Source organism: Platichthys flesus, chromosome 7, assembly GCF_949316205.1.
Source record: "Platichthys flesus chromosome 7, fPlaFle2.1, whole genome shotgun sequence".
Lineage (NCBI taxonomy): Eukaryota > Metazoa > Chordata > Actinopteri > Pleuronectiformes > Pleuronectidae > Platichthys > Platichthys flesus.
This window is the reverse complement of record NC_084951.1, coordinates 21,455,066-21,482,094: the sequence shown is the minus strand read 5'-3', so window position 1 is coordinate 21,482,094 and position 27,029 is coordinate 21,455,066. Positions and strand designations below refer to the sequence as shown.

Below are 27,029 nucleotides of genomic sequence, written 5' to 3'. Positions count from 1 at the left end.
TCAGGTTTTCCCTAAAAAGCTATTTGATCAACAGAAAAGTGTCATGAAACAAAGGTTTGTGTCAGTTTACGTGTAATAGTTTATTAATTAATTCTCAAAAAAACATCCAACATGTTTGAAAACACAAGAAATCATATCAGCACAATGCTCTTCATGGCGATGAAGCTCAAACCCAACATCATACTTACTCAGAGTAATACAAACATATTTTAGAAATGTATTAGACGTGTACTGTAACTTTTTAGTTTGCCCCATTCCCCATGCTAACACGGAGGAGGCGGGACTCATGACCTATACTGCAGTCAGCCACCAGGTGGCAAATTTGGCTTCACTTTTGGGGAGCAATCATGTCGTCCATTTTTATATGCAGTTCATACCGTCCCCGGGGAATTGCTGAAAGTATAGTGTAACTATATTGTGAATAGTGAGGAAAACTAATTGTTGTCTGTCATTCCACTTCTCACACACACAGACAGGTTTCCATTTAGAAAACCAGCCGGAACCACTTTTAAAGAAGTGAAAATTGAGATTGATACAAGTGCTGGTAAAACTCTACAGGGAAGCTGCAGCAGTTATGTGTATCCTGCAGCCTTAATGCCTGAATGAACAATAACGACTGTAGCCAACAGTCTGGTGTAAGCGGTCAAAGGCGGTTTTGATGCATCACAACACAAAAGTTTGTGTCGGTCACAAATCCCACTTTGGGAAATACAATGTCAGACTGTGCTCGACCCAAACTGTAATTACAATGTCAGACAATTCCTTTTAAATTTCATACGAATCTGATTCTCTGGACTTGAGTGTCCTCACAACTTTTTTTAAAGGGGTTGTTGTTTGCGACACAGAGCTTGTGGTGTTGAAGCACCGAAACTTTCTACTGTATTATCTCGACTCGTGAAAGCAACTTCCGGCACAACCACAAGAGCAATAGCTCCCCCCCACCCACACGCGCACGCACACAAAGTAAAAGGAAGTTACAGTTGTATTTTTATACGAGTGTGAAATACTTATGAGTGCATTTATGGGAAGGACAGTGAAAGTCAGAGGAACAAGAGTCAACAAGTAATTAAAATAATCGCAACCTTACAGGATGAACTTACATCTCTAATGCTCATTAAGTAAAACTTAAAGCTTTTACATTCACACTATTTAATTGATTGTTAAATAAGTCAAATGGCCTTACGAGGCTCTAAAAGCAGCCAATGTGTTTTTTTAACTGGCTGTGGATGGCAGCCCTGGTTTCAAACTGTTCGCCGTACGATAAAACTAAACTCATTTGGGTGTCAAAGCCAAAGCCAGCTCATAAATCCTCTGTCTATCTCCAATTCATTATCAGAAGAGCAGCAGCAAAGTGTGGGTCCTGATGACGCTGCAGGTGGGAGTGCTGACTCTGTGGCTCGGGAGGAGAGAGACATATTACATCGACATATGAAACATGTCTGATGAAACATTAGAGGAAGAACAGAAGGAATCCAGTTTTTGTGTTTATTGTTTGAGTGATCAAGAGTATCAAACCTCAATACTTAATTTATCTTTTGCCTGCAGTACTGAAACTAAAATCTGGTGCCCCAAGTTGGCATCAAATGTCAGGTCAATATTTACTAGTTTTTACCTCTCCCCTGAGGAGCCAGTCATAACATTGAAACCGTAACCTTTCCATAACCACACATAGAAAGCTAAAGTGTAAGAAGTTAATTAAAACACAACAATGTCTCTCAGTAGAGTCAAGTCCTCCTGCAAGGCTGAGCAACACCATTGTCTAGTGCCTCACACTTATAAAACAATCAAAAGCCTATTAATCTATAAACCTGTATCCACTTTACCTCAGTTACACACTAATGATAGTTGAAGGTTTATCTACATCTATGATTTTATCCATTATTCCCTGACAATTTTACAAAAATCTGGAAATTATCCGTATGTCACAAAGTGAAGAGAAGATTCCTAAATGCCTCCTAATCAACATCTGCAATCCTGCTAACAATTAAAACAGCAAATACGTGAAACCTAAGATGTATCTGCTTTAACACAAGCTGCAATTAGGTTATTCATCATCCAAGGTTTCCTCTGAACATTGAATAGAAAAAATACGGCAAGTGATATATTTGGTGAGACAGTTGCTAGTACTGAAAAACTAGAGCTCAAACATTGAGTCACTTAACATCATCTATTTTCAAATTAATCAGACTTATATTACCAGAGGGGAGGGGGGCTGAAATAGCTCCACTCAATTAACTAACCCATTAGCAGTCGTGTTAACTTTTTATATAATAAGAAAAGACCTGATTTAAATACAAATTTTGCCAATTTTATTACGAAAAACTTTGAAAGCTGATTCTGCTTTGACAAGGTAATGGTAAAAGTATTGTTTTAGTACCAAAACTCAAATAATTAATAATAAAGCCACAATTTGCTGTTTACTATTTGTCTATAACGTTTTAGAATTTGGTTAAAATGCTCATCCTTTATGTTCAGTGTCCAACATGATGTCTTTAAATGTCTTGTTTTGTCCATTAAATATTCAAAGATATGACATTTACTATCATATTAGGGAGAGCCGGAGAAGTTTGGTATTCTTTCTTCAATAAACACTCAGATATTATTAGCTAAATAGTTATCGATCATATTGTCAGTTATGACAAAAGATACCAAGACCGATCATTTGGGACTCACTGAGTACGGGGGATGTCCACTGCCGGACTCGAGATGCCTGAGTCCATGACAGGAGGACACAAATAAGTGAGATTAAAAAAGAAAAGAAAAAGACCCTTCCTCCACAAAGCAAAATCAATGAGAGCTGGTGAAGATTAATTCCTGTTTAACAAATCCTAACACATGGGAGAGGGGCCCCGACGACAACAGGACAACAGTTCAGCTCACTGCACTGCTGCTGGGGGAGGCAGGGGACAGCGAGAGACATAGGGAGAGAGCAGCAAAGCATGTGGACGGTTTGAGTCAGACGACTTCCTGATTCCACTGAAGAGGAGTTAAAAAAAAAAAGATCCACACAGAGTAAAGGACGTCAAAAACAAGTTCCACAAAAGACCAGGAAGGACACAAAAGAGAAAAAAATGGCAGGTTAAATTACAACAAGAGGCTCCACCTGAGCCCCTCCCCTTTACACACACAAACACACACAGAGACTGGTGTGTGAGGATCCTCTCTCTCTCTCTGCTCACCCTCCTGCTTGGCCTGGTGAGCCCAGCCCCCCAGCGCCTGACCCAGTCACCAGCATCCCATGCTAACCTCTGTCCCCCTATTCCCCATTCAGCAAACATCATGCATCAATGTCGCCCGCCTCCTGCTCCTCGTCCTAGCGTTCATCCCTCAGTCAGCTTACCGAGGTCCTCTCATGGGGGCCTATGGGGTCCGAGCAGCTTGCCCACGTCCCCCTCCCTGACGTGGTTTGTTGTGTGCAGGCCGTAGGCGCGTGTGTGTCGGCACGTGTGCGAGGACTCGGGCCACGGAGTCGACTGTAAATCTGTCAGGAGAGAGGGGCTGTGAGAGGCGTCGTGGGCTACTCGCTGCCACACCCCTTCACTTGGCCAACAGAGGGTTCAGCTGCGATTAGTCCATTAAACGCTTGATCTACGCAAATTAATCACCAATTATTGAGATAATAGATTTATTGTTTAAAAACCCTTTAATACGCTGTAGATTAAGTGTGAGTTTACGTCGACAGAAGGAGCGGTGACACCTCTTATATGACACCACCTCCAAATCATTTCAGAACCTAATAAACAAAACAATTTGTAAAGAAGACATGGAATGATTAGTCGATTCATTGATAAGTCGATCAACTCAATAAAAAAAAAACAGTTTTAAGGTTGACCCGAATGCCTTGAAGCTTCCCACCTTTGACCTTCACCAAAATAAATTACGTCAAAATCAGTTTTCAATTGCTGCGTGTTTTTTCTTCCACGTTTTTCCTCAAACAATGATATTTAATCTTAGTGGTAGTTTTGTGCCTTAAATCTCTTTATTACGCAACCATAACTGACACTGGGACAACTACACACCTGACCACGTAACAACAATAATCACAACAACCTAACCAATATGTCAACATGGTCAAGTGTATGGGATAGCTACATTCAAGAACAATTACAATTTTATTTTGGGTATTTCATTGTCAGGCTTATGCAAGAAGAAGAAGAAGAAGAAGGGGGTGTTTGTCATTTATAATTTTTTGTCAGTCGACGTCAAATATAATCCAGGAAAACGACAATAATGAAAATAATCTTCAAGAAACAATATTACAGATGAAAAGGGTAGATTTTAACACTGACCACAATGTAATACATACACACCCCTCACCTGTCTAACACTGACACACACACACACACAGCATCACCTCCATTCACCTCATGTGAAGAGATGGCCACTATTATTCAGTGTGAGCAGGTACTGTAATAGGGCTCTGGTGACATGCTCAAGGACACGGTGCTTCTCCACACAGACACACACTTACAAACACACACACGCGCACACACACAGGGATCAACCCGGGGACGTTCAGGGATCCAGGGCAGTGTGTGTGTGTGTGTGTGTGTGTGTGTGTGTGTGTGTGTGTATTACGCACAGGGCCACGATGCTGCCCCCTGCAGACGTACAGTGAAATACATTACTGAGGAAGAAGCAGATGACAGGAGGAGGTGATGAAGGAGACACAACCAGCAGCCACCACTCACTCTCTCACCACACGCGTGTACAAAGCCAATGCGTGATCCAGCCGGTGCACCAGCCCGCACACTGGACACATGCAGGGGAGTCGGTGCACTTTTCGTATGGTCTCAGCACACGGGACCCGGGCAGGCTGAGCGACATCGACTCAGCCCTGTCACTAACATGCACACACACAGTCTCTATCAGACATGATGCATGTGATCCACGATGTGATCGTACGTGCACGAAATTTGCACCAACAATCTTTTCCGTGCAGATTCCACTCATGTTGCGACTGCTTCAGCCAGTGCACAGTCCCCCCCCCCCACCCACCGACAGCCCTCTGCAGCCCGGACAAACCCGTCAACTGTCACCGCTGTCTGTCTCGTGCAACGTGTGTGCGTGTGCAAGTGAAAACTGTGCGGTGCATGTGTGCGTGTGCAAAAATAAAACAAACTTCCCGCGGTATCGTGTCAATATGGAAACACTTCTACGACCCAGTCAGTCTGTGCGTAAACTACCCAAGCCCCGGCACCGTCTCCAAGTTCTCACCCGGGCTGAACCGCTCTCCGCGCCGCAGCCCGGGCTGTCACACGAGCGCCAGCCCCGGTGCACACCTCACCCCCGGCACGGAGAGGTAAGCGAAGCCCCGCTGTCACGCTCTGGATGACCATGCACTGTGCCCTCCGCACCGATGCCAATATTGTGTGTTGCACCGCCGCTGGGAAAGCACACTCGCTGCGTGTCCGTGCTCCACCTCGCATCGCAAACCGAATGAAAAGTGGCGTGAAATCCGCCGAGTGACACCGGAGAGCCCGCGGCGAGGTCTTACCTTGTCGCTGCTGTTTGTCCGCCGGGCTCGATAATTTCTTCTTTAAACATTAACTCTCCGCCATCTTCGGCACTGTTTGTTTAAATGGGAAACACTCCCGGAGCTCAAGAAGCCAGTTCTGTAAGTTGAGGCGTCGCGGGGGATTCTGGGTAAAGCAGTTCCTGCGAGGGGAGCGCGTCGCCTCTGCGCCGCCGCCCACCACCCGGAAGCGGACTACAAGGAGGACTCCACCGCCGCCACGGGAGGGAGGAGACGGGGGTGGCGCTGGTGGATCGGCCGCTGTCTGTGTCGCTGTTCACAGACGTATGTCAGTGACGGAGAGGAGACACACACGCGGCGGTTTGTATTCTATGTTTCACAGCAGCAGCAGCAGCAGCGCCACGTTAAAACCAACTCCGACCCATTTGCTCCAAGACGCGTGAAGTGAAGCACAATATCCGGAGTTTGTGCGTAAAGACGCGTCTGAGCGCACAGAGGAGCAGACAGACTGAAGTTCAGAGCAAATTAGGTCGCGGGCGTCTTATCCTCCACTGATGAGGAGGAGTTGGTCCATTTGGAAAAGTAAAAGTGGTTCACGCGCCAGGGTCATCCTCTTTAATGAAAGCTGGGATTAGTTAACACTTTTCAGCACCGCTCCATTTGTAAAACTCAATTCACTGCCATGCTGTCACGTCAGGTCTCCAATGTAATTACTTTTTACTTATGTTGCTACAATACCAGCATGATGGTTCGCGTGCCCCCTCGCGCACCTTGCATATGGAGGATTAAATCATACATCCACCAGGGGGCCAATCAGGAAGAGGAAGTGTGGCGACACTTGGGGAGGTCAAAACATGTTAATGTAATCGCTATAAACAGCTTCCACGTTTGAAGATGCAGAATCTGTAGTCAAGCGTTGAGGTTTTTCGGGGGTGGACGCCTGCTGGTTCGCGTTTCCAGTTTTGACCAATCACATGTGATGAGGCTTTGGTTGCCCTGCAGGTACAAAGTCCACGTGGAGAGCAAAAGAACACGTTGACCCAAATGCATCAGCTATTTAATTTATCTGCATTCATAAGCAGATGGCAGTTGAAAGAGTTTAGTCAAAATGTCTGGAGTCAAAACACCTACAAACAAATATCGCTGTTTGTCTTTTGTGAGGAGCAACGTTCAACTTGTGTAATAAAAGAAACTGGTCAGACAGTAAAGAGTTTACGATTGTTGTTGATGCTGAGATCACAGGACAGAAACTGGTTCATTCAAAACGGTTCGTTAGGAGGACGAGTTTTAAAAGTTTCCTTTCCACCAATAATGTGTTGAGCCAAACCTGCCGCCAACCTTACTTTCTGATATCGCCCCCCACTGGTCAGTGTTGAATTGCATGTTGGAGCTAATGCTGCTGTATTCGGGCTGACTTGGGAAAACAAAACAAAAGAACATCTCTCATCGAATCGATCCGAGCCGGCCTGGTGGTGTAATTATTGAAGTGTAATTTGCAAAAGCACTCGTAATGTTCTCTAAATTCAATTTTTGCCTGAATTATTGTCTAATAACTTTCTGCCTATTTCATCATTATATTTTTTTATCATGAAACAGTGACTGGTTGTGTGTTTTAATTAAATTAGTAAAAGTGAACTTGTGATTCCTCATCAGACACAATATTTAATATTTGAATGAGCTGTGAGCATTTGAAGGCTTGAAGAGTGAATTCTACCACCTTAATAAACTGAAAGCCTTTTATTGACACTGGGAGGTAAAATTGTCAAAAATATTTGTGTTAGGTAGTTGATGTTTTTTTTTCTGATTTGTTAATCATCTCTTGACGACTGCTATATGCTAACATCTGTTACAAGGGGGATGGATAATAATCGATTGTCAGCCACAGTTGTGTTTGGACCAGCTTGTGGCTTAAAAAAGACAAAATAATAAAAGTCTTATATTAAAAACCATTTCACAAATTTGATCTTACAGTGGGTCAGTTATATCAATATAGAGTATTTAACTACAGGAAACTATCAGATGTTACGTCAAATAGTCACACCCCCTGATTAAGTGAGTTATAATATTTCTGTATGGACAAATCTAGCGGTTTTCTTTACATGTATTATCATTTTATGATTTCTATAACTGTTTTTCAGTCTCAGTGGGATGTGTCAAAAACAAACTAGTTACATCATTTACTCTGTGTAATAACCTGACAAAAATCCTCTTATCCAAACTAACCATAAATTGTATCTGATTCCAGCCTATGACATGTGAAGTTTCTAAATATTTAGGGGTGTTATGACTTTGGTTTTAATTATACAAGACATTTAAAAGCCAACCTGTAATGTGAGGTGCACTCCCTGGTAATTTCCCCGCGTTTGACAGATTAATTGCTAACGGAAATGTTATTTGCTGCTCTTTTCCGTTTGAGGCAACTTGTTAAGAAAAAGGATCGTTCTACCATCAAATCTTGGTGGTTGCTCCTCATGAAACGAAATGTCACTCCACTTCCCTGCAGCTCTTTCTGCAGGAGCCAGCCTTCTGTGAACTGGGTTTGTTTGACCCGAGGGTCCGTGGCTCCTTCAGGCCACGTATCTCTTATAGATGAGGCGCATATGTGAGCTCCATATGCGAGCTGGCAGGGTCAGAATGGAGCAGTGACGTCCACGCGGTGCCCGACTCTGCTGCCAAGACATACAAGGCAGGGAAAGACAGCACCAAAATCTGTCACCATGGTTATACCAGGCAGACAGGAGCACACATCGATGGATAGATACACACAGGAAAACACACACACACACACACACGCCATGAGTCAAGATCCTATTGTGTCAGTGACAGTGGGAATGAAAGAAGATGAGAAGAGGAAGGTGAGAGAGCAGTGAGACAAGATGATGAGATAGTGGAGTTTAGTTTAAGGCAGATTAAGAGGACGCGGAGACAAGATCACAGATAATGATAAATGGTGCCCGTTGCCTGAAGGGAAGGGGAGCTGGGGAAACCTATAAGTGTTAAAGGCAACAAAGTAGAGAACGGGCGAGAGAAGAGGAGACTGCAGAGTTGTCAGTTTGATAGAGGACGACGGGAGGTGTAGCTCGTAAGAAAAAAAAAAAAAAAGGACCTGGAGGGAGTGAAAATGAGAAAGACCTGCTCCAATTCTACGGGAAAAATGAGGGAGGGGGTGCAAACGAGAAGAGAGAGAGAGAGAGAAAACTGTAAGGGACCAAGGATGGAGTGTAAGGAAATGTGGAAATATGGTTGTGGAGAAGGTTTAAGCAATTAGCCTCGTGGGTCAGGCATAATTCATCAGGCGAAAGCAACAGAACGGCTAAAGGAGGAGAAGATCTGATTCAAATATCCCTCGGTGAGAGATGCAAAAATGAAGTGAACGCAGAAATGATGCTTCAAAGATTCTTAAGAATTTAATTATGAGTTTATCACTTTTGTGCACATCAAACTGAAAAGAAACAAGCAAGCGTAGTGTGAGCAGTTCATTTTGTACTGTACACCCACCGATAGACACATTCACCCAGACACACACATGCAGGGATGAGTGGAAGCCAAAGGATTTAGAGACACTTTAAGCCTCCTTTAAAAAAATAAATTAGACTCGGAAGACATTTGAGGTTCGCTGGACGGATCACACCATCGAGCATCAGAGAGTTATCATCAGTTTACAGAGCACTGTGTGAGCTTCAAGATGCATTTTATTTTCTATACCTGCCCTTTACACTGTCTGTAAACTGATTCTGCACGTTAATCTACATAAATACTATATATTAGTCTATATTCACAGAGCTATTGCTAAGATTTAAAAAAAAATCTAGATACAATAATCACTATTTGATCGTCTTTTATTTAAGTGCCATGTGTTTTTAGCTTTTTTAGGCAGCTCAACTACAAAACACAACTTGATTCATGTGATACGGAAAGAAAACTAATGCCTGCCTGGAAGGTAGGATAAAAGATTTAGCATTGAAAAACCTAAACATCCGGCTCGGACAATGGTTGGCAGCAAGGTTTGTAATAAATGGCCGACAGCTGGCCAAACATTTGAACAGGCACACACAGAATAATGTATGAGTTATATTATTAAAATTGACAGTTAATATACTTTTTAAACTATTATTACATCAAATCCCTATGAGACAAATGGATTTCTGATTATAGGATGTATACAAATATTTGATTGATTGATAAGAGCAAAGGGATCGATGACTTCTACTAAACGTTATGGGAGATATTTCAGATATTTGTCACCACAAAGAATTAGATGAACTGCCTCTAAGAAAATCGGCCACAATCGCCTGTGAGAGTGAAACAGTAGAATTCAACAGGTCTGTTCTGCGTCAAGTAAAAACAGTGGTGAATTGTTGTCTGTAGCTTCAGGTTGCACTTCCACAATATTTAAAGCCACATTATTTTGGTCCTTATTGTCTGTCATTTGAAAATTTCCACAGCGCTGCCTGAGGCTACAAGAAAATGGAAATGGCAGGAAGTGAAAAATGTAAGGAAACACACACACGCAGCAGAATTACTTGAACTGTACTTCAGCATCAAACACTTACAGCCTAATGTCAATTCATTAATGCGTAGAGAGTGGACAGAGGACGGACGTGTTTTATTTACCAGCGTATTGTCGAGACAGTTCCTCTGTGAGAATTTAGGGGATGGAACTGAGAGAGAGAGAGAGAGAGAGAGAGAGAGGGGGGGGGGTTGTGGTAAGGTGAGAGGAACAGGGAAGCTGTTTAAAATTCTAAACAGGTAGGAACAAGGCTTCAGGAGGGTTGTGGAACCGCTAGCAGCGCACACACACACACACACACACACACTCATACACACACACAAACACACACAGAATGACATGGTCAGAGGAAAGAGCCAACCTGTAGAAAATGCAGAAAATCCTTTTACGTTTCTATGTCGAAGGGAAATTATGAACAGAAAATTAAGTGATAGCTCCCTGGTGGAATAGATCAATCACTCAGTCATTCCCTAATTATAGATTAATGTGTTAGTAAATCTTGATTGTTTAATATAACAATAAATATTTTTTTTGTCCCTCTCATCAGACATAATGAGTTTTTCTCCTTCCAAGACTCGGAGAATGGTAACTGGTATCTTGAGCTGTTGTCTGACAGTTGATTGACTGATAAAAAAATAATGAGTTAGTCACTGCTTTGTATCTTGTTTGTGCTGTAAGAGAATATACATTATAAACTGGTTTGAATTAAGAAACTTGAAATTTAAGTTGGAAACTGAAGAATCCGCTTTATTTTGGCCCTCATCAGGAAAATTGCAGCTTGAAAAGATATTTGAGTATAACGACAGGTATTCACACATAAGACTGGAGCCTGGACGCTGCATTGCTAATGCTCCACATCCAACAGATTGGTGGTAAATATGATACAGGAAGGTTAATAGGTGGCCTTCTTTTATATATATATAAAGACAAAGTTTGAAGTGGGCTTATTTGCACTCAAATAAATGTACAATATAAAAAACCAAATGGAAGGAAATTACTCTGAGGTCACTAATGAGAAAAGAAAAGGAGGTCTACCCACACAGACACACGGACATAACGGTGTCAACGACCTTGAGAATAAAGAATAAAGTTGTACAATTTATGAGAATTAATTCATAATATTAACATTATCGTAACAATTTAGACTTTGAAAAGAGGAAATTGCAGCAGGTACATCGTACATATGGAATCCATTCAAAGGGACTTCATAGTTACTCAAGAAGCGATGAGATTGTTCATCAAGGTTTTGGATCCAGAAAGATCCAAAATCAGTTCTGGCGAGCCTGGGTTCTGCTTGAACCTGCTGTTTTGAGATAGGATTTTCTTTACTGTGTTTACACATTCATAATAATAAATAAGATCCCTTAATCAGTGTTTTGCATTGTTGTTTCATTATCTTAGCGTGTGCAGAGCTCTTTGCCTCACTTTCCCTCTCGCTTGCCCACAGATTCACTCCTCTCTAGTGAATCTGCCCTGACAGTGTCTGACCCTTATATTACAACTTATTCTGTTAAAGTATTGACTTTTTGTGTGTAATCTACATGTTTATTCTCAAAATCTCCGATCTGTTTTACCCTTCAAGTGGCCCCAGCACTCTGTCGCAAAGATAAAGGTGATGCTGTGGGAAACGATTAGCTTGTTGTACATTTATGAATCCACCATTTGGTCCAGTCCCATGTAGCCATTAGCCCCCTGCCTCCATTTGTGTTTGTGAAACCTACCTCAGCATCGTCCAATGCAAAATCAATATGACATGATTGAGCAGATAAAGCGAAAAAACGGGGGGGGGGGGCAGTTGTTGAATCCCCGGCTCGAAGGCCTCTGGGAACTTTATAAGTTGCTGTTTGGAAAAAAAACAAAACCCACAGAGGCGGAGGAATAAGTGAGAAAGGAAGATGGAGCCCGGGACGGTGTGTTTACTGTCACAGTGGAGGAGTGCACGGAACGAGTGTGACCGAGAGAGAGAGAGAGAGAGAGAGAGTGCAGGCACTGAAGGAGCAGATGAGACTGTACAAGCACACGTGACCTTGCTCGTGCTGTCAGCTGTCCTACTTGCCGGCTGGGTTGTGTTGTGTGTGTTTGCATGCACACGCGTATATAGGTGTGTACAAATTCATGTTCCAGATGCACAGCTTGTCGTCTCCCCCCCCACGTTGCATGCTGCACATACCCACAGAAAACATTCCACCCAGTCTAGAGGACATGCATAAATCATATTCATATTCCCTCCACATTTCCGTTGATTTGTGTGGTGCGCAATGTGAACGCTTGAGGCGAAAAGGACATGTGTGAGTCCACGGCCGAGGTCTCCACCAACTCTATAAGCTCACAGTGCTACACGGCACATAATAATCCTGCGCACGCCCCCAGGCTGCCAGGAGTAACCACAAGAGCACAAAAGCTTTTAAAAGTCTCCATATGTAGGGAAGTTAATTAATTGCCAAACTTCTAAGAGAGAACAGAGCAAATTCAAATTGCAATAAATCTCAATTTGAGAGCACACAGGGACAGATTTAGAGTCCTAAGCGCAAAATCCTGATTTTGCGTGCACTCAGCTCAACACGTGTCCTCATAATTTCACCCAGACGTGTCGGTAGTCTGAGCTTTTGAGAACTTGAGGAGAGGCTTTAAAACTGGTTGTCAGTTAACATCTATTCCATAGTTCTGCCTGGAGGTAAATGATAAAAAAATAAAAATAAAACAGACCTTGTCGATGGGTGACCTCTCAAGGATTTCTTTTTTTAAATCATAATTATTATGAGTTATTAGTGACGTAATGAAAAAAAAAAACCTTGTTTATATAGCATCAAATGAACATTACAACACATCAGTATGGTAGGATCTACCTTAAATTACAAAAAACACCAACTGTATTCATTTGTTGTCTTTATGACCTATTCTATCGCCGGCCACCAGGGGAAGATGGTTTGGCTTCACTTTTAGGGAACAGTCATGTCGTCCATCTTTAAACACACAGTCTATGGCTCACACCATTCATTCAAAATACAAAATTCTATCATTGATCCGCAAAACTTTCCTCATTTTTAGGTGAAATAAAACTGGATGATGTGCAGCACAGTTAATAAGCTTTGATAGCTTCACCTGTTTTTGAATTCTTTGGCTTTTTGTGCCCATGAAGATCAGAAGTGTCGAGACATCTCGGTCAACAAAGCATATTTGTGTTCACCAAACTTCAATTTATTGAGAAAGTTATGCACAAATTACCCTAACCCCAGCGAGGGAATTTTTTGTAATTTCACTGCAAATTTGTCATGTTTTTAATTGTGATGGGGCCTCGAATGTCCAAGCTCCCACTACATTTCGTTCTTCTTCACTCTGCTCTCAGTATATTGTTACTTATCCCTGTGCTTGCTTGAGTCTTGCACTCTAAATTGTTTTTGTCGCTAATGAACTTCCATAGACGTATAGTGCGTTGTCGCTTTCTGCCTTTGTCTATTTTTGTCAGCGTTGTTCTTTTTACCAAGCTGTGACTTAATCAGAATTTGTTGTTGTTATTTACTGACCTTGATTAAAACAGTTGCACACAAACATGCACACACTAAAACCCATTTAATGATGGAAATAAACCTACTGAGAGCTCTTTCTCTTCCTTTTCTTATTATCTCTTTTTCCCTCCATCCAGTCATTTAGTCGCTCATTTATCTCAATCTTCTCTGTGGCCTCTCTATTTCACCTTTCCTCTTTTTATCTGTACCATTTCAGAGTCTTCTCTAATTTGCATTTGCCGGCTCTGATGGACACTGATAGGGCACGACTCGTCTCCTCACAACACAGACACACACTCACACACACGTCTGTCTTTGTATAGCTGTGACGACAGTGACAGGATCCGTTCCATAACCTCTTATCCTAATGCAAAACCAAACCTCGGACTTAAACCTAATTCTAACCATGACCTTCAAACCAAGTCTTAACTCTCCGAAAGCCCTTGTCATTGCGAACAATTTAATTTAGGATTGATTAAAGATTTTTTAATAACACAGTTTGGCTCCAAGTTATATTACAGAACTACAAACTCCCTATGCTCCGAGACGTTAACTAAGATCTTCTCGCTAGTAGCTCCTACATCAAGCCTGGTAGCTATCCGGACCCTGAGGCTCTGGATTTCTTTACCTAGAGGAGACTAGTTCACACTTTACCTGTTTTTAAATCATTGCTTAACACATATTTCAATAGAAAAGCCTTTTAATGCCTGATTTTTGAATGGCTTTAGTGGTAGATTGGTCATATAGCACCGTTCTTGTCTTTACAGTACATACAATTTGGGGTTCAGTGTCTTGGCCTCTGGGTGGTGGACAACCCACAGCCACGTGTTTTTTCTTTCATGTTATATCTTTTATTATCTTCTTTGTGTTTTTTTCCCCATGGATTTTGTAGAGCACTTAGTAACATTGATTAGATGCAACAGAAATTGTATTATTATTTTAATTTGATTGTATTATATGTCCCTAGTATGATGGCTTTGAACCTGAATTTGTCCTCACAGGAGAAGAAAGACATGCAGACACACACACTACACACTCTCTCACTCTCTCTCCCCTCCATTATTCTCTGTAGCTCTACTGTAAATCATAGCACTCTACTCGACATTACTCTCCATCGGTCTGTTTCTCTTCCCCTCCCTTCAACACTTTGTCTTCTCTCCCGTCTCAGTCCTCTGATCCCTCCAGATGTTTCCTCACTCCTTCATCCTGACCTCCACCAGGCCTACACCTGCTCCGCCGCTCAACTCACACACTCTCCCCTCTCGTTTGCTTTCGCTCACAAATAGCCGTGAGGTCATGAACGCTTCAGATCTCCATTGAGCTTCATGGATCGCTGCAAGTAAACCTGTCTGAGAGAGCAGCTGCTGCCCAATTTGCTCATTTGGGACAATCAATGGAAATAACATTGACGGACGACAATACTTCCAAGAGATTACACTGACACACACTCACACACATGCACACACACACACACACGCTCCGGTCATGCTAATTGTTGGCTATTAGTCTGAAAGTCTGGGATTACATGTCTTATTAAATACAGAATTTCAAATGAGCTTCGTTAAATAAGAAAGTACTCCCCTTTTAATGAAGCTAATTTATATGGAAATTACACATAATACTCACGATTCACTCGGAGATTTATCCTCATTGGATGGAGGGGAGGAGCAGGCTCATCATCCCCCCCCCCCCCCCCCCCTCGCCTCAGCTGGCCCCTTGCTTTTTCTCAGCCTCTTTCTGCAGGTTTGCTTTTGAAGCAGGGTTCAGGTCATGTTTGTCTAGGTTGGCTGGGGTGGGTACAACAATCGGGCTGCGGTTGTGTGTGTGTGTGTGTGACGGAGAGCGGTGTGTGTGAACCCCCTGTCCTTGTGCTGACCCTGCAGAGCTTCGGCCTGCCTCTGTGGTTCCCACTGATCCATCATGCTGTCTGATTGCCCAGAGAAAAGCCATTAGTCTGAAACAACACAACACATTAGCTGTGAGCTGCAGGTGTCTCTGCTCTGCACCGGGGCTCGTTCTTCACATCCATGGACGCAGATGTCATGTTTACATTGGCCCAGCAGTCAAACCTTCTCCAAGATTTTCTATTAAATGTATATAAAAGACATATTAGAACCCATCAGGTGATTTGGTTTGCACGGTGAAGACTGTTTTCAGAGTGCCGAGCTGCACGCTGTGCGATAAGACAACGTTTTCGTCTTTCTCAGTCTGACTGGTGATTTATTAATGCAGGTCTGCATGCTGCTATGCCCCTGCAGACTGCCTCGGTCCCTCAGGCAAGAAAAGCTCGGTGTTGCCCCCTGGTGGTAATTAGCCACAAAGTACAGTTTGGCCAATATTTCATCAGGTCTCCTGACATCATTCCCGGTGGGTAGTATAAATGAAAAAATGTTTAAAATTGAGGTCTCGGAATATACCCTCAAGTGAAATCCAGTGGAAATGTGCAATGAGCAGGAGGTGAGAAGGGAGGAATCCTCTAAGGACATGCGAGTATCCCTGCTTTATGAATGACTTAAAAAAAAACGACTACAACCCTGAAATTACTACACACTTTGAAAATGCCATATTTCTTCCAATGTGACAGATCCACTGCTTGTGGGCAGAAGGGAACACAAATACAAAAACATGTTCAACAAGTTTGTGTAATGATCAAAAGCTTTATTCAAACATGAAATAAAAAAATAGTGACAGAAAATGATCAGAGCTAACAATAAATTTGCATAAATATAATACCATCAGAGCAGTTCAGAGACAACAGATCCAAAAAACGAAATATATATTGCAACATCTACGGACAAGCAGCGGTATGAAAACAAATAAAGGACAGTGCAGAATGAATTAATCCGATACAACAAACGTGTGTCTCTGTCCTTTGTTTAAGTGATCATGCATTCGAGTGCATTCGTGATTGTGGCCACCCAGAGGTTGCTTTTCAAAATAGGATTCCCCAACAATTGCATTATTCACAGAGCTTTAATCGAGCAGTTTCCAAATCGCAGAATATCGATGCAGCAACGGCCCAAAGTGAGCAGTGTTATGTTGCTCTGACAAAATGCATATTGTGCACAAAAAATAAAAAAGTGCATTCCTGTGGGATTATTCAGGCTTATTGTGTTTTGAAGCGAGGAGGGTGTGAACTGCGGCGCGGCTCATGTTTCAGAGCCCGAACATCTGCTGATTGTTGTACTTCTGATGAGCGAGAGAAGCTTACAGTCGTTTGTTGGTTCTACATCCGGGCGCCCGTGATCACAGGAACTGAGAAAAATATCTATATAATCACACGTCTACTGACCAACTCGCCTCTGGTCGTATTTTGTGTCATTGTGAGGGTGCGTCTCGCTTTAAGGAAACATGGAGTGGTGACGGCTGCAGTGTTCACCTGCAGCACTGTGTTAACTGAGCACTGTTATACAACCGAGTTCACTTTGCTCTAATAAGGCCATGAGTCAAATGATTTTTTATACTCATACCACAATGTCTACCCACATTAACAGATCAGCAAGCTTCATTCTTATATATAAAAAAAAAACAATTCATATCAATATGGATGCGAAACAAATATATTCAGACGTGTTTACTGAACAACAGTGATTTTCAACTGTTCCCCCCTCTATAAAAAATAGCTTAAAAATCTGACACATATTTTTAGTACAGTGTTGGGTTAAGTCTTTTTGTTTTTTTTTCTCTTTTACATCTGAGACAGTTCAATAACAGGCTGGTACATAAGTCCTCTGCTCCCCCTTCCCTCCTATGACACTGCCGCACACAGACACGGGGCTTTAAAAGACCAGAGTCCCACCAAGGAGCACTAAAGGGAGCAAACATGGACGGCATATGCATCTCCTCCCTGCTCTGGACTCAAACTCCAAGCCGACTGCAGACAGGCAGTACAGACATCTCTATACAGAGCTTCACATGCACAGTGGTTTGTTAGTGGCGCAGGACTTGGTCCGTGACAGGAAAGAGTGCGGCCGACAGTACGATACGTGTGCTCCGTCATGGCAAATGTCAGGATCATTGAAAAGGTGAAGCAGGAGGGACAGAACATGCCGCATTTGGCAAAACAGAAATCACTAAATCTCTCTCGCACAGGAAAGGACATCTGAGGGGCAGAGACAGAACAAAGAAGCATTAAGTAACTGATATTCTATAGAACATACACCAATCCACAACTCAGTGCTTTACACGTAGAAGCTTTTCGGGACGGGGCCCAATGAAAGTGAACTAAAATACAGGATGTGACTGTGAAATACAACCAACAGGGCAGGAGTCAATGAAGAGATTGTCACAATCCATGCTCTGTACACAGGCAATAATTTAGCTTTTTTTACGAGACAAGCAATAAACATCGTTGTCATCATCATTCAGGCCCAGTTAATTTACCAACACACACACACACACAGTGGGCGAAAACAATACTGTACACAGTACACATACACACACACATTCAAGCACAATCCCTCACAAACACACCTCCCATTGCAATATGGGATGTAACTTATAGTTTAAGTGGCGGATAGCTTGTCCCCTGATACCCAAGAATAAAAAACAGAAGGCAAACAGAATGCAACACAAGCAGAACGAGTGATACAAACCACCGACGTTATAAGGACACTTTAAGAAAGATTGTACTGTTTGGATTAACTGAACGCAGTTGCTATGTTCCGCTGAGTTTGCTGGTTATAGCTTCTCAAAGCATAGAAAATAATAACTACCAGTTGTATATGACAAACATAAATAACTCAAACCTTTTGCAGCAGTTGTAAAAAGGCCACTGAATGCTTGTGTGTTTATATATATAGCTTTATATATATATATATGTGTGTGTTTGTGGGTGTTTGAGTGTGTGTGAGAGAGAGATGCAAACACAACAGCACAGGTAGGAACTAGACATCAACGTCTTTTAGCCTTAAAACCATCATGCATGGACATTACCATATAAAAGACCGAAGTGCAGCCTCAATACAGCCTGTAGCTCAAGTCTCCAGTCATGCTGATATGAATGTGTGTGTGGACAGTACAGCGTCACAGGTTACAGTACAGCTTCCTCTCAGTGGGTCTCCCAACCTGGATGAAGCCCTGGAAGAGGCTGGTTACCAGGCCGGGGATGAAAGCAATGAAAATACCAAAGCGCCTCAATCCGGTGGCGTGTCGGATTTCAAAGGCAGAGGCTGTTTAATAATGGCAGTGTATGATCAAGGAGTTAAGCACAAGCTTCAGTTCTCTGGCTGCAGCCATATCAAATACCTAAATAGCACAAATCTTCCCATGGAGCGACTGATTTAGGATAATTTCCTGAAAGCAGCAGAACATCTCGGTGCCGTCCTGCAGAGTGAGAAACAGCTTTATTCTGGGGACATGAACCAGTGGCCTGCTTTGTGAGTTGAGCTGAATAAGGTCCAAACTGAAAAATGACGCCTCGCACAGTCGACCTGTACATCAACACTTTGCTGAGTTGCCCTGAGGTCAAATATTTTTCTTTCTAAGGTACCGTGATATTAACTGATGCAACGCCAAATTACCGCAGAGCAACTCCCGTTTTGAAAATACCCGACGAGTGATCGTAGTTTTACACAAAGGACACTTTGAAGAGCTAAATCTTCCCTGTTAAAGCATCAAATCCAACTCTGCCCCACTGCCGTCCCCTCTGCAGAGAACCCAAAGGAATCAGAACCGTTTTCAAGCAGACACAGTAACACTGAACTTTTTTTTTTTTCCAAAAGGGGGAGTTTCAACCCCAAAAGGGACAGGTAAGGTTTCTTAGTGCGCTGAAACATTTGTTTTGGAGAGCAGTGGACAAAATGTGAAGTTGTGTTAAGACATATAACAATGTCACACTGTCAGAACTCCCTCACTCGGTTGTAACTTGGATTCTTCCTCCGTCTCTATGACGCTTTGGCTTTTCTTGCCCGTGGTGATGTTTTATCCTCGGACTTCACAACCCCATTAGCCGCGCCTCCTGCCAAGACAAGTGGATGGAAACACCCCCGATTAAAGAGAATATACGGCACAGCAGACAAATCAAGTGTTCAACATGCAAACATGAAATGTAGAATCCCGTTGTGTCTACTTGCTGTGACTGAGAGAGTGAGTTCTCACCCCTTGTTGGTTCCCTCTTGTGGGGCTTGCTCTTCGGGCTGACCGTCATTGTGGTCGTCTTCTTCTTCGAGGCCTGGTTCTGGCTGTGCTCCCTCCACTTCTTCAACTGGAAGTTAATGAATTTCCACATCATCCAGGCCTGTGTCAGGCAGATAGCTGCCAGACAAGTCATCCTGAGGGGGTGAGGAGGACACAGAAAACTAAACTACAGTATAATGCCATTGGTAAGGACACTTGGAGAGCACTTATCACTTGTCACCAATTGTAAAGACATGCATTTTTACATTTACATTAAACACAGGCCGGATATCCATTCTTGGATTTAGTTAAAATGAATATTTGTTCTTGTACAGTAGCTGAATAAAGATCAACCCCCCCCCTACAAATACTTCCCACCTGTTCATATACATATTAGCCCTACAGGTGATTTTGTTCATGGAGATCTCTGCAATATTTCTTGAGAAATTCTCAAAATTGTTAAAAAGCACCATCTCGCAATGTTTTTGAGAAATATTTTTCCTGCATCTGCCCTCTTATACGGATCTGCACTGAAAATGTAATGGGTTCATCCCTAAACCAGACTTTATCCCTCCACCAAGTTTCGTGGTAATCTGTCCAGTAGTTTTTGTGAACTACATTACTTAGTAAATTAGTTTGGAGATTACTGCCTCTTCGGTCAGACGCCACCTGGACTCACCTTATAGTGAGCACATTGAAGTTTCCTTCCGCCAGAGAAAAGCCCTGGTTTTCAGTACGAGGCAGCCCAAAGCCAAACGTCAGGACGGAGAGTGTGAGGGTGAGGAGGCGGGCGATGACAAAGAGTAGAGCCCACAGGGTGAAACTGTGAAGGGGGGGGAGAAATACAGTTTTCATCCGGTTGTTCAGATCAGCAACGTGTTTCTGTCCAATAAATACTGAATGCAATACCCTTTCTGCTTGTTCTCATCACTGAAGTAGAAGAGGCGTGAAGCGTGGAACAGCAGCTCCACCAGGTAGTGAGGGACCAGCAGCACCAGGCCCAGTCGGTGGAGGCTGAGGAGACAGAGTGAGGGAGGGGGCAGCAGAGTTATGAGAATTACTATGAATAAGTCCTCTTATTAGAGAAAAAACCTGAAGACATTAGTTTCATATCAATAAATCAATTCACTTAGAAAAGTGGACGTCTATAGGGAAGAGACTCACAGGTCAAAATACTAAATGATCCATTCATTTCAGCATCAGTTCTCTTTGAGGTGGGAAATTGAGACGAATTAAAGCTTTAAAGAGTTTTCATGATCTTCAGGACAATAAGAGAAAGTCAAATAAGACAATTGAGCCACTTATCAGTCCATCACAGGACTTATCAGTCCATCACAGTGAGTCCATTGACTTTTGGTTAGATGTAGTAGAAACCAGGTAGGAGGAGGATTTTTTTTCTTCATTTTTTCAATTCTGCCTTCATTTGACAGAGAGACAGGAACCAGGGGTGAGTGGTAAAGATAAATGATCCGACCGGGTGGGATCTGCTGCCCAGAACATGTGCGCCTATGTGACACACACCCTAACCATCGGGCTATCAGGTCACCCCCCCAAAGAGGAGTTTTATTTTCTAATCACTTAATAGTGAACGGAATCTGCTTTCATACTTTTCCCTGCAACAGAAACTAGAAACACCGCTCTGCAGTCATCAGCATGCCTCTGTTAGTCACGTTGCAGAAAATACTTCCACAATCTCCCCCTCTGTTCTTGGGTAATGCGTTTACTTTGGAGTTGACCTTTTAGATAAGAAAAATGACACCGCTTTATTCTATTCTGTCAGACATTTGTGTGAAGGTTTGTCTAAATTCTTTGGATATGGTGAGAACCATGTTTTGTGAGGTCACGCTGACCTTGACCATTGACCACCAATTTTAAAATCCGATCCTCCTGGAGTCTGTGTGGATATTTGTGACAGATGTTAGTAAAGCTTCTCCAAGTATTCCAGATACATGAAATTCAATAGTATGGGAAGGATGTGAGGTCACAGTGAACTTGACCTTTGACCTTCAATGTCTTATCACTTCATCACAGTGAACATTTGTGCCAAATTGAAAGAAATCCCCTGGTGGCGTTGTGGAGAAATCGTGTTGATGCTTATGGGACAGACGTGTGAACGTCCGTATGAACGACCTGTGAACAGAACACCTCCAGCCAAAGACGTCAGCTGGTGCGGAGGCATAGAAACTAACAATACTCTCTACACAGAAGTGTTTTCTCCAGCACTGGTTTAAAACATGCGTTTCAACAAGTGAAGTATTATTTTACTCACTTTAAGACATAGGCACCAGTGATGTGGACAACATAAAGGCAGATGTAATAGAGCTGGCGGGGAATGTCTTCCTACGGAAAAGACAAGGAAAAGAGTGAGTTAGTAACAGGAGACGCTTTACGGCAAAAAGCAACAGTTTGGATGAACGATTATTATGCTAGATTACGTTTTTAACACACTTTACTAAATTGTAACTTTCGTAAAAAAATGTAAAATCCCAATGAATAACTAATAAACAGTGACACAATCAAAAAGAAAGTGTCCAATAAACAATAGGTATTTAATCTAACATGTTTAGATTAAATACCTATTCCATAAATTAGGGTTAGGGTTACATAGAAGATATAATGACTATTTATCCTTCATAAAATTCATCCCTATAATAATATTTGAGCAATTTTATAGATGTCCTCAAATTTGGATATGAAACACTCAGAATTTCCGATAAAAAACACATTTTAAATTTTCTCTTCTCCTCCATCGAATGAAAATTTAGATTTTCACATGCATTTGCCCCCAAAATAAACAGATTTTTCTTACACTACAGTTGTTGTTCCATCTCATTTCTGCAACACTATTAATTTGCATGAACAACTTGCTGCTCTGCAAACTAATGCCATCACACAAGAGTGACACATTTTAAGTGTACGCTACTTTGAATTGATTCTTACCTTTCGGACTTTTTGAAAGTACAGCTCGGGAAGTGCATGGAGCCAATAGGCAATTTGGCAAATGTAGAAGAACTTGACCTGAAAACTGGACAGATGACAGGTGGCACAGAGAGAAGAGCCTGGTGTTAATTCAACACGGACACAAGTTATATTAATATAAAAGAGAACATGATGTGCACTGTTCTGTTCTTTATCTGGAGATCCATGAATTAGGGTTAGGGTTAGGGTTAGGGTTACGCCCCTGATCACGCCCCTGATCTGTGTAGCTTGACACTATTACTCACTGATGGCTGACATTAAACTCTGATAGAAGATCATAAAATAAAAAAAAAATTAAACATAAGAGTTTAGATCTAAGGATGATTCACAGTTATACAATACGATGTTTTGATGATTACATATTAATTTACTTACACCATGTGGGTGTGTGGGTAATCCTCCCATAAGAATGTAGGATTCGTTGCAAAGTCCTCCTGTCAGAGAAGAAGAGAGAGTGTGAGACAAAGCCTAACGGAGGCTGAGAGGCTGAGACGCTGAGACGCTGTGTCTGTGTGACTGTGAGACTGTGAGACACATCCTCGTACCGCCGTCAGGATGCTGCAGCCCCAGATGAAGGAGAACAGGTAGAACGCTGCGAGCTGTCCGGACTCGTTGAACTTGCTGTGCTTGGTCTTCGACAGGTGCAGCCTTCTGTTCATTTTCTGAAATCAAAACACGTGAACACATTAATGCTGTGCATGTCACACAGAGGGGGGCATCATTTCAAAAAGAAAGATATAAGGAAATATTTTTAGATTCATTTTCACTTGATTCCTGAGGAGGTGCCTTTAACTGACTTATAACTGTCATTGCTGGAAGGATGGGATATGATCATTCACAGACAGCTCTCAGAAAACTGATTGTATAGAAATGATTGCCTGTGATACTTTGAATACCTTTTGAAATGAGACAATAGAAAGATTATTGTAGAGAGTAAAAATATCGGATCAGACGCTGGGATTCAATTTAATTCTTGTAAAAAAGAGACGTGTGTGCAAAGTCAATACGTTTACACAAAGGTTTCAGTTTCCCTTATTCCACTTCTCTACATATAAATGAAATTTAAAAATTAAATCAGTGATATATGTGATGCTCAGCCCGGGTACTCACGTCGAGAATGTACTCCTGTATCAAGGCGTGAAGGATGACCGCGATGAGAAGGTAGAAGAACACGGTGGCCACATCTTTAGGACCGTACTGGTAGAAGTTCACTGGATCGCTCTTCTCATCTGCAAAAAAATTTTTTTGAAGATTGAAGAGGCAGAACAAAGCAATCACCGAAGTGGCTTTTATTTTGAAATCTAAATACTGAAAACAAAACACTCTGACTCACCGAGAACTTGTGTTACGTTGTACTGGACTGTGATGAACATGATGGCAAACTTTGCTGTGACCTGGAAGATAAAAAAAACACATCACACACATGCAAGACACTTACAGAAGAAGCAGCATTAACAAAAAAATGGCATCGTCAGTTTTTTGCTCTGGCCTCTCTTCACTGTTTTAAAAGATTAAACACCTTGTTTGTTTTTTTGATTTCGAATGGACTTGCACTATTTTATTTAGGTGAACCCAACTGACTCTTCTGGACATCCTGAGATATATAGAATCAAACAAGTGTTCAACAGATCAGAATCTCTGACTCACTTCATATCAGAAGCCTTCAGACCCTTGACACTTTTAAAACCCACTTATTCTCACTGGCTTTCAATTCCAGTTGAGCTGGAGACCTTGACTTCATCTGCTTTTTTGCAATATTTCAATTTTGCAGATATATATGATATTTGATGTTTTAATCCTTTTTTTATTTTCTATATATTCCCTGCTTTTCAAAATATATTTGACTATTAACAGTAAAAAAAATGCACACGAGGAACATTTGTGTGCCTGAACGCACCCCGTACTTTTTGTTATTTTAATGTGTTCATACTTGTGTGTTTTTTTTGTTTATCGCTTCGAACTTTGTAACTTGAGAAGTGCAATGTAAACACACTTTGACTTGCTTTGCTTTATAGCTCTGCTTGTTTGTATGAGCTGCAAAATGAAAGTGAAGCCTTTCCACTGTTTATAACAACCCTCACGATTCTGAAATATTCTGTCATTGTTTTGTAAATACATGTGATGAGTGAGCACTGCTGTGACTGTGGTCCCATTTCAGAAGGTGCCTGAAGGGGCTCCCAGGGGCCTGAGGTAAACCTTTAAGTTAACTGCCTCTGCTAGAATGACTGTCATTGTTTCAGGGTGACAGTGGATCATCTGCATCCTGAGGAGAGACATTGGTTTTTCTTCTGCAAGTTCGAGCCCTCTCCCTCTCTTCATCCTCACAGATTGAACCTGATTGAGATTTTAAGCTTTTCCACGTTTCAGGCTTGAGGATGGTTTGGGTGGAGACAGGTGAAGTAGGTGGAGGACGAGCTTCAAACGTCAAATACAGTAAAGTCAAATGGTTGATGATCAAATGTGGAGCAGACAGACATATCCTGATCATGTTGTTGTTACAGGTAATGTAATGGTTTGCTATGGAGGGCAGTGGATTAGCCGCACACTGGTGATTGACCAGTTAGCGGTGCCACTGGGCCTCCTCTGCCAACTTCTCTGCCGAGCACTGAGACACATGAGAAGGGGAGCGACACGCTAGCGCCCTGCCCCTGGAGCGCTAGCTGCCGTTAGCTGACCTGACAGCAGCTAGCTAGCATCGGCGGGCTAACTCCACAGTACCTCGAACATCAGGCCCAGGAGGATGATCATGGCCAGGCAGGACACCATGTCGGCGTGGTTCTGGATCACGAACTCGTGGCTCAGCACCGGCGGGCTCTTGTTCTTCTTGCGGAAACCCATGGCTCACCGACGCGGCTCTACCTTCAGGGTCCCGGGTAGGTGGGTAGGGGGGAGAGTGCTGCCTGCGCGTCAGTCCGTCACTGAGTGTGCCTCCGCCGGGGCTGGAGCTAGCTTGCCCCCGCCGCACGTCTCAACCGCTGGATGATCGCGCTGCTCCGGTCGCTCCGCTGCACTGAACCGCTGCTCGCGTGCTTAGAACCAGGCATGAAGACGCACTGCCCGCGCACCGCCGCGCTACACCCGCTCCTCCCGTCGCTGCTGCTCCGGTGGTGAAGTCAGATGACGGGGTCCTCCCACCTCAGACCCCCGATTCATGAACCGCCCCGAGCCGCTGACGTAGCAGGAGAACCCGGCACCGTGCTGCCTTCACGTGCTGCACGGAAGAAGCCGGTGTGCGGGATCATCAGGGCCCGTAGAGGAGAGCACCTAGAGAGGATGATCTCCAAACTCTCCTCTGACATTTACCCGAGTTATGCACCGTTGTTCTGGGATGTTTAGTATTTGAGCAAACATCAACTGAAATGATAGGGGCTTCATCTTCTGTTACACGTTCAGTGGCTTCATTTGTTTTATGATTTATCTTTTGAAGTTAAATATCTATCTCTCTATCTCTCTCTCTCTCTGTCTATCTATCTATCTATCTATCTATCTATCTATCTATCTATCTATCTATCTATCTATCTATCTATCTATCTATCTATCTATCTATCTATCAATCTATTTATCTATCTATCTATCTATCTATCTATCTATCTATCTATCTATCTATCTATCTATCTATCTATCTATCTATCTATCTGTCTGTCTGTCTGTCTGTCTATCTTTCTATCTATCTATTTATCTATCTATCTATCTATCTATCTATCTATCCATCTATCTATCTATCTATCTCTCTATCTCTCTATCTCTCTATCTATCTATCTATCTATCTATCTATCTATCTATCTATCTATCTATCTATCTATCTATCTATCTATCTATCTATCTATCTATCTATCTATCTATCTATCTATCTATCTGTCTGTCTGTCTGTCTGTCTGTCTAGCTTTCTATCTATCTATTTATCTATCTATCCATCTATTCATAATTTTAAGGTTCACTATTTTCTAACATTGTACTTTACCAACAGTCAAAGGAAATAATTGTTTTATATTTATTGTTATATATTTGACACACGTTGGATACAAACTATAGATGCGTATGTTTTCATATCAGAGCTGTTGATGTCCAACCCGATGCCCTGAACCCAATTAAGATTGCATCCAAATTGTCCTCAAATAAAAAAGTAATAACAAAGCCTGTGCAAGCCCCTATAATCACATAAAGAAAAATAAACGATACATTGATAATAGATAAAGCGGCCAGTGAATAATGCTGGAAACAAACTGGCTCCACTGAAACATCTGTTATTACCCGTTGTTGGCGCTAGGAGGCAGTATAACACAGACAGGCATAAACTAACTGAATCTACACCTTCATTGTACATTTAAATTTAGCTTCCGGGTTAAAGGGTGTATCGTCGCCCGGCTAGCTCAGTCGGTAGAGCATGAGACTCTTAATCTCAGGGTCGTGGGTTCGAGCCCCACGTTGGGCGCTACATACT

At 42.4% G+C, this 27,029-nt stretch overlaps 2 protein-coding genes and 1 non-coding gene across 3 annotated transcripts in view; 1 reads left to right on the top strand and 2 right to left on the bottom strand.

Moving 5' to 3' along the window:
• LOC133956380 (nuclear receptor coactivator 3-like) overlaps positions 1-5,816 on the bottom strand; it is a 62,853-nt gene extending 57,037 nt beyond the window's left edge. The window contains exon 1 of the mRNA XM_062391360.1: positions 5,498-5,816. The gene's annotated coding sequence lies outside the window, so the exon portion shown is untranslated. The remainder of the gene's footprint in view (positions 1-5,497) is intronic.
• Positions 5,817-16,129: 10,313 nt separating this feature from the next.
• On the bottom strand, positions 16,130-25,729 carry zgc:113278 (Translocating chain-associated membrane protein 1-like 1-like). Its single transcript, XM_062392054.1, has 11 exons — positions 25,307-25,729; positions 23,922-23,982; positions 23,699-23,817; positions 23,134-23,250; positions 22,964-23,022; positions 22,550-22,634; positions 21,879-21,949; positions 20,519-20,623; positions 20,289-20,432; positions 19,592-19,764; positions 16,130-19,451 (listed from the first exon to the last, which is right to left on the bottom strand). The coding sequence occupies exons 1-11, from the start codon at positions 25,424-25,426 to the stop codon at positions 19,378-19,380; spliced, it is 1,128 nt and encodes a 375-aa protein (XP_062248038.1). The 5' UTR covers positions 25,427-25,729; the 3' UTR covers positions 16,130-19,377.
• Positions 25,730-26,947: 1,218 nt separating this feature from the next.
• On the top strand, positions 26,948-27,020 carry trnak-cuu (transfer RNA lysine (anticodon CUU)). The gene has a single exon. It is a non-coding gene; the product is annotated as a tRNA-Lys (tRNA).
• The last annotated feature ends 9 nt before the right edge of the window (positions 27,021-27,029 follow it).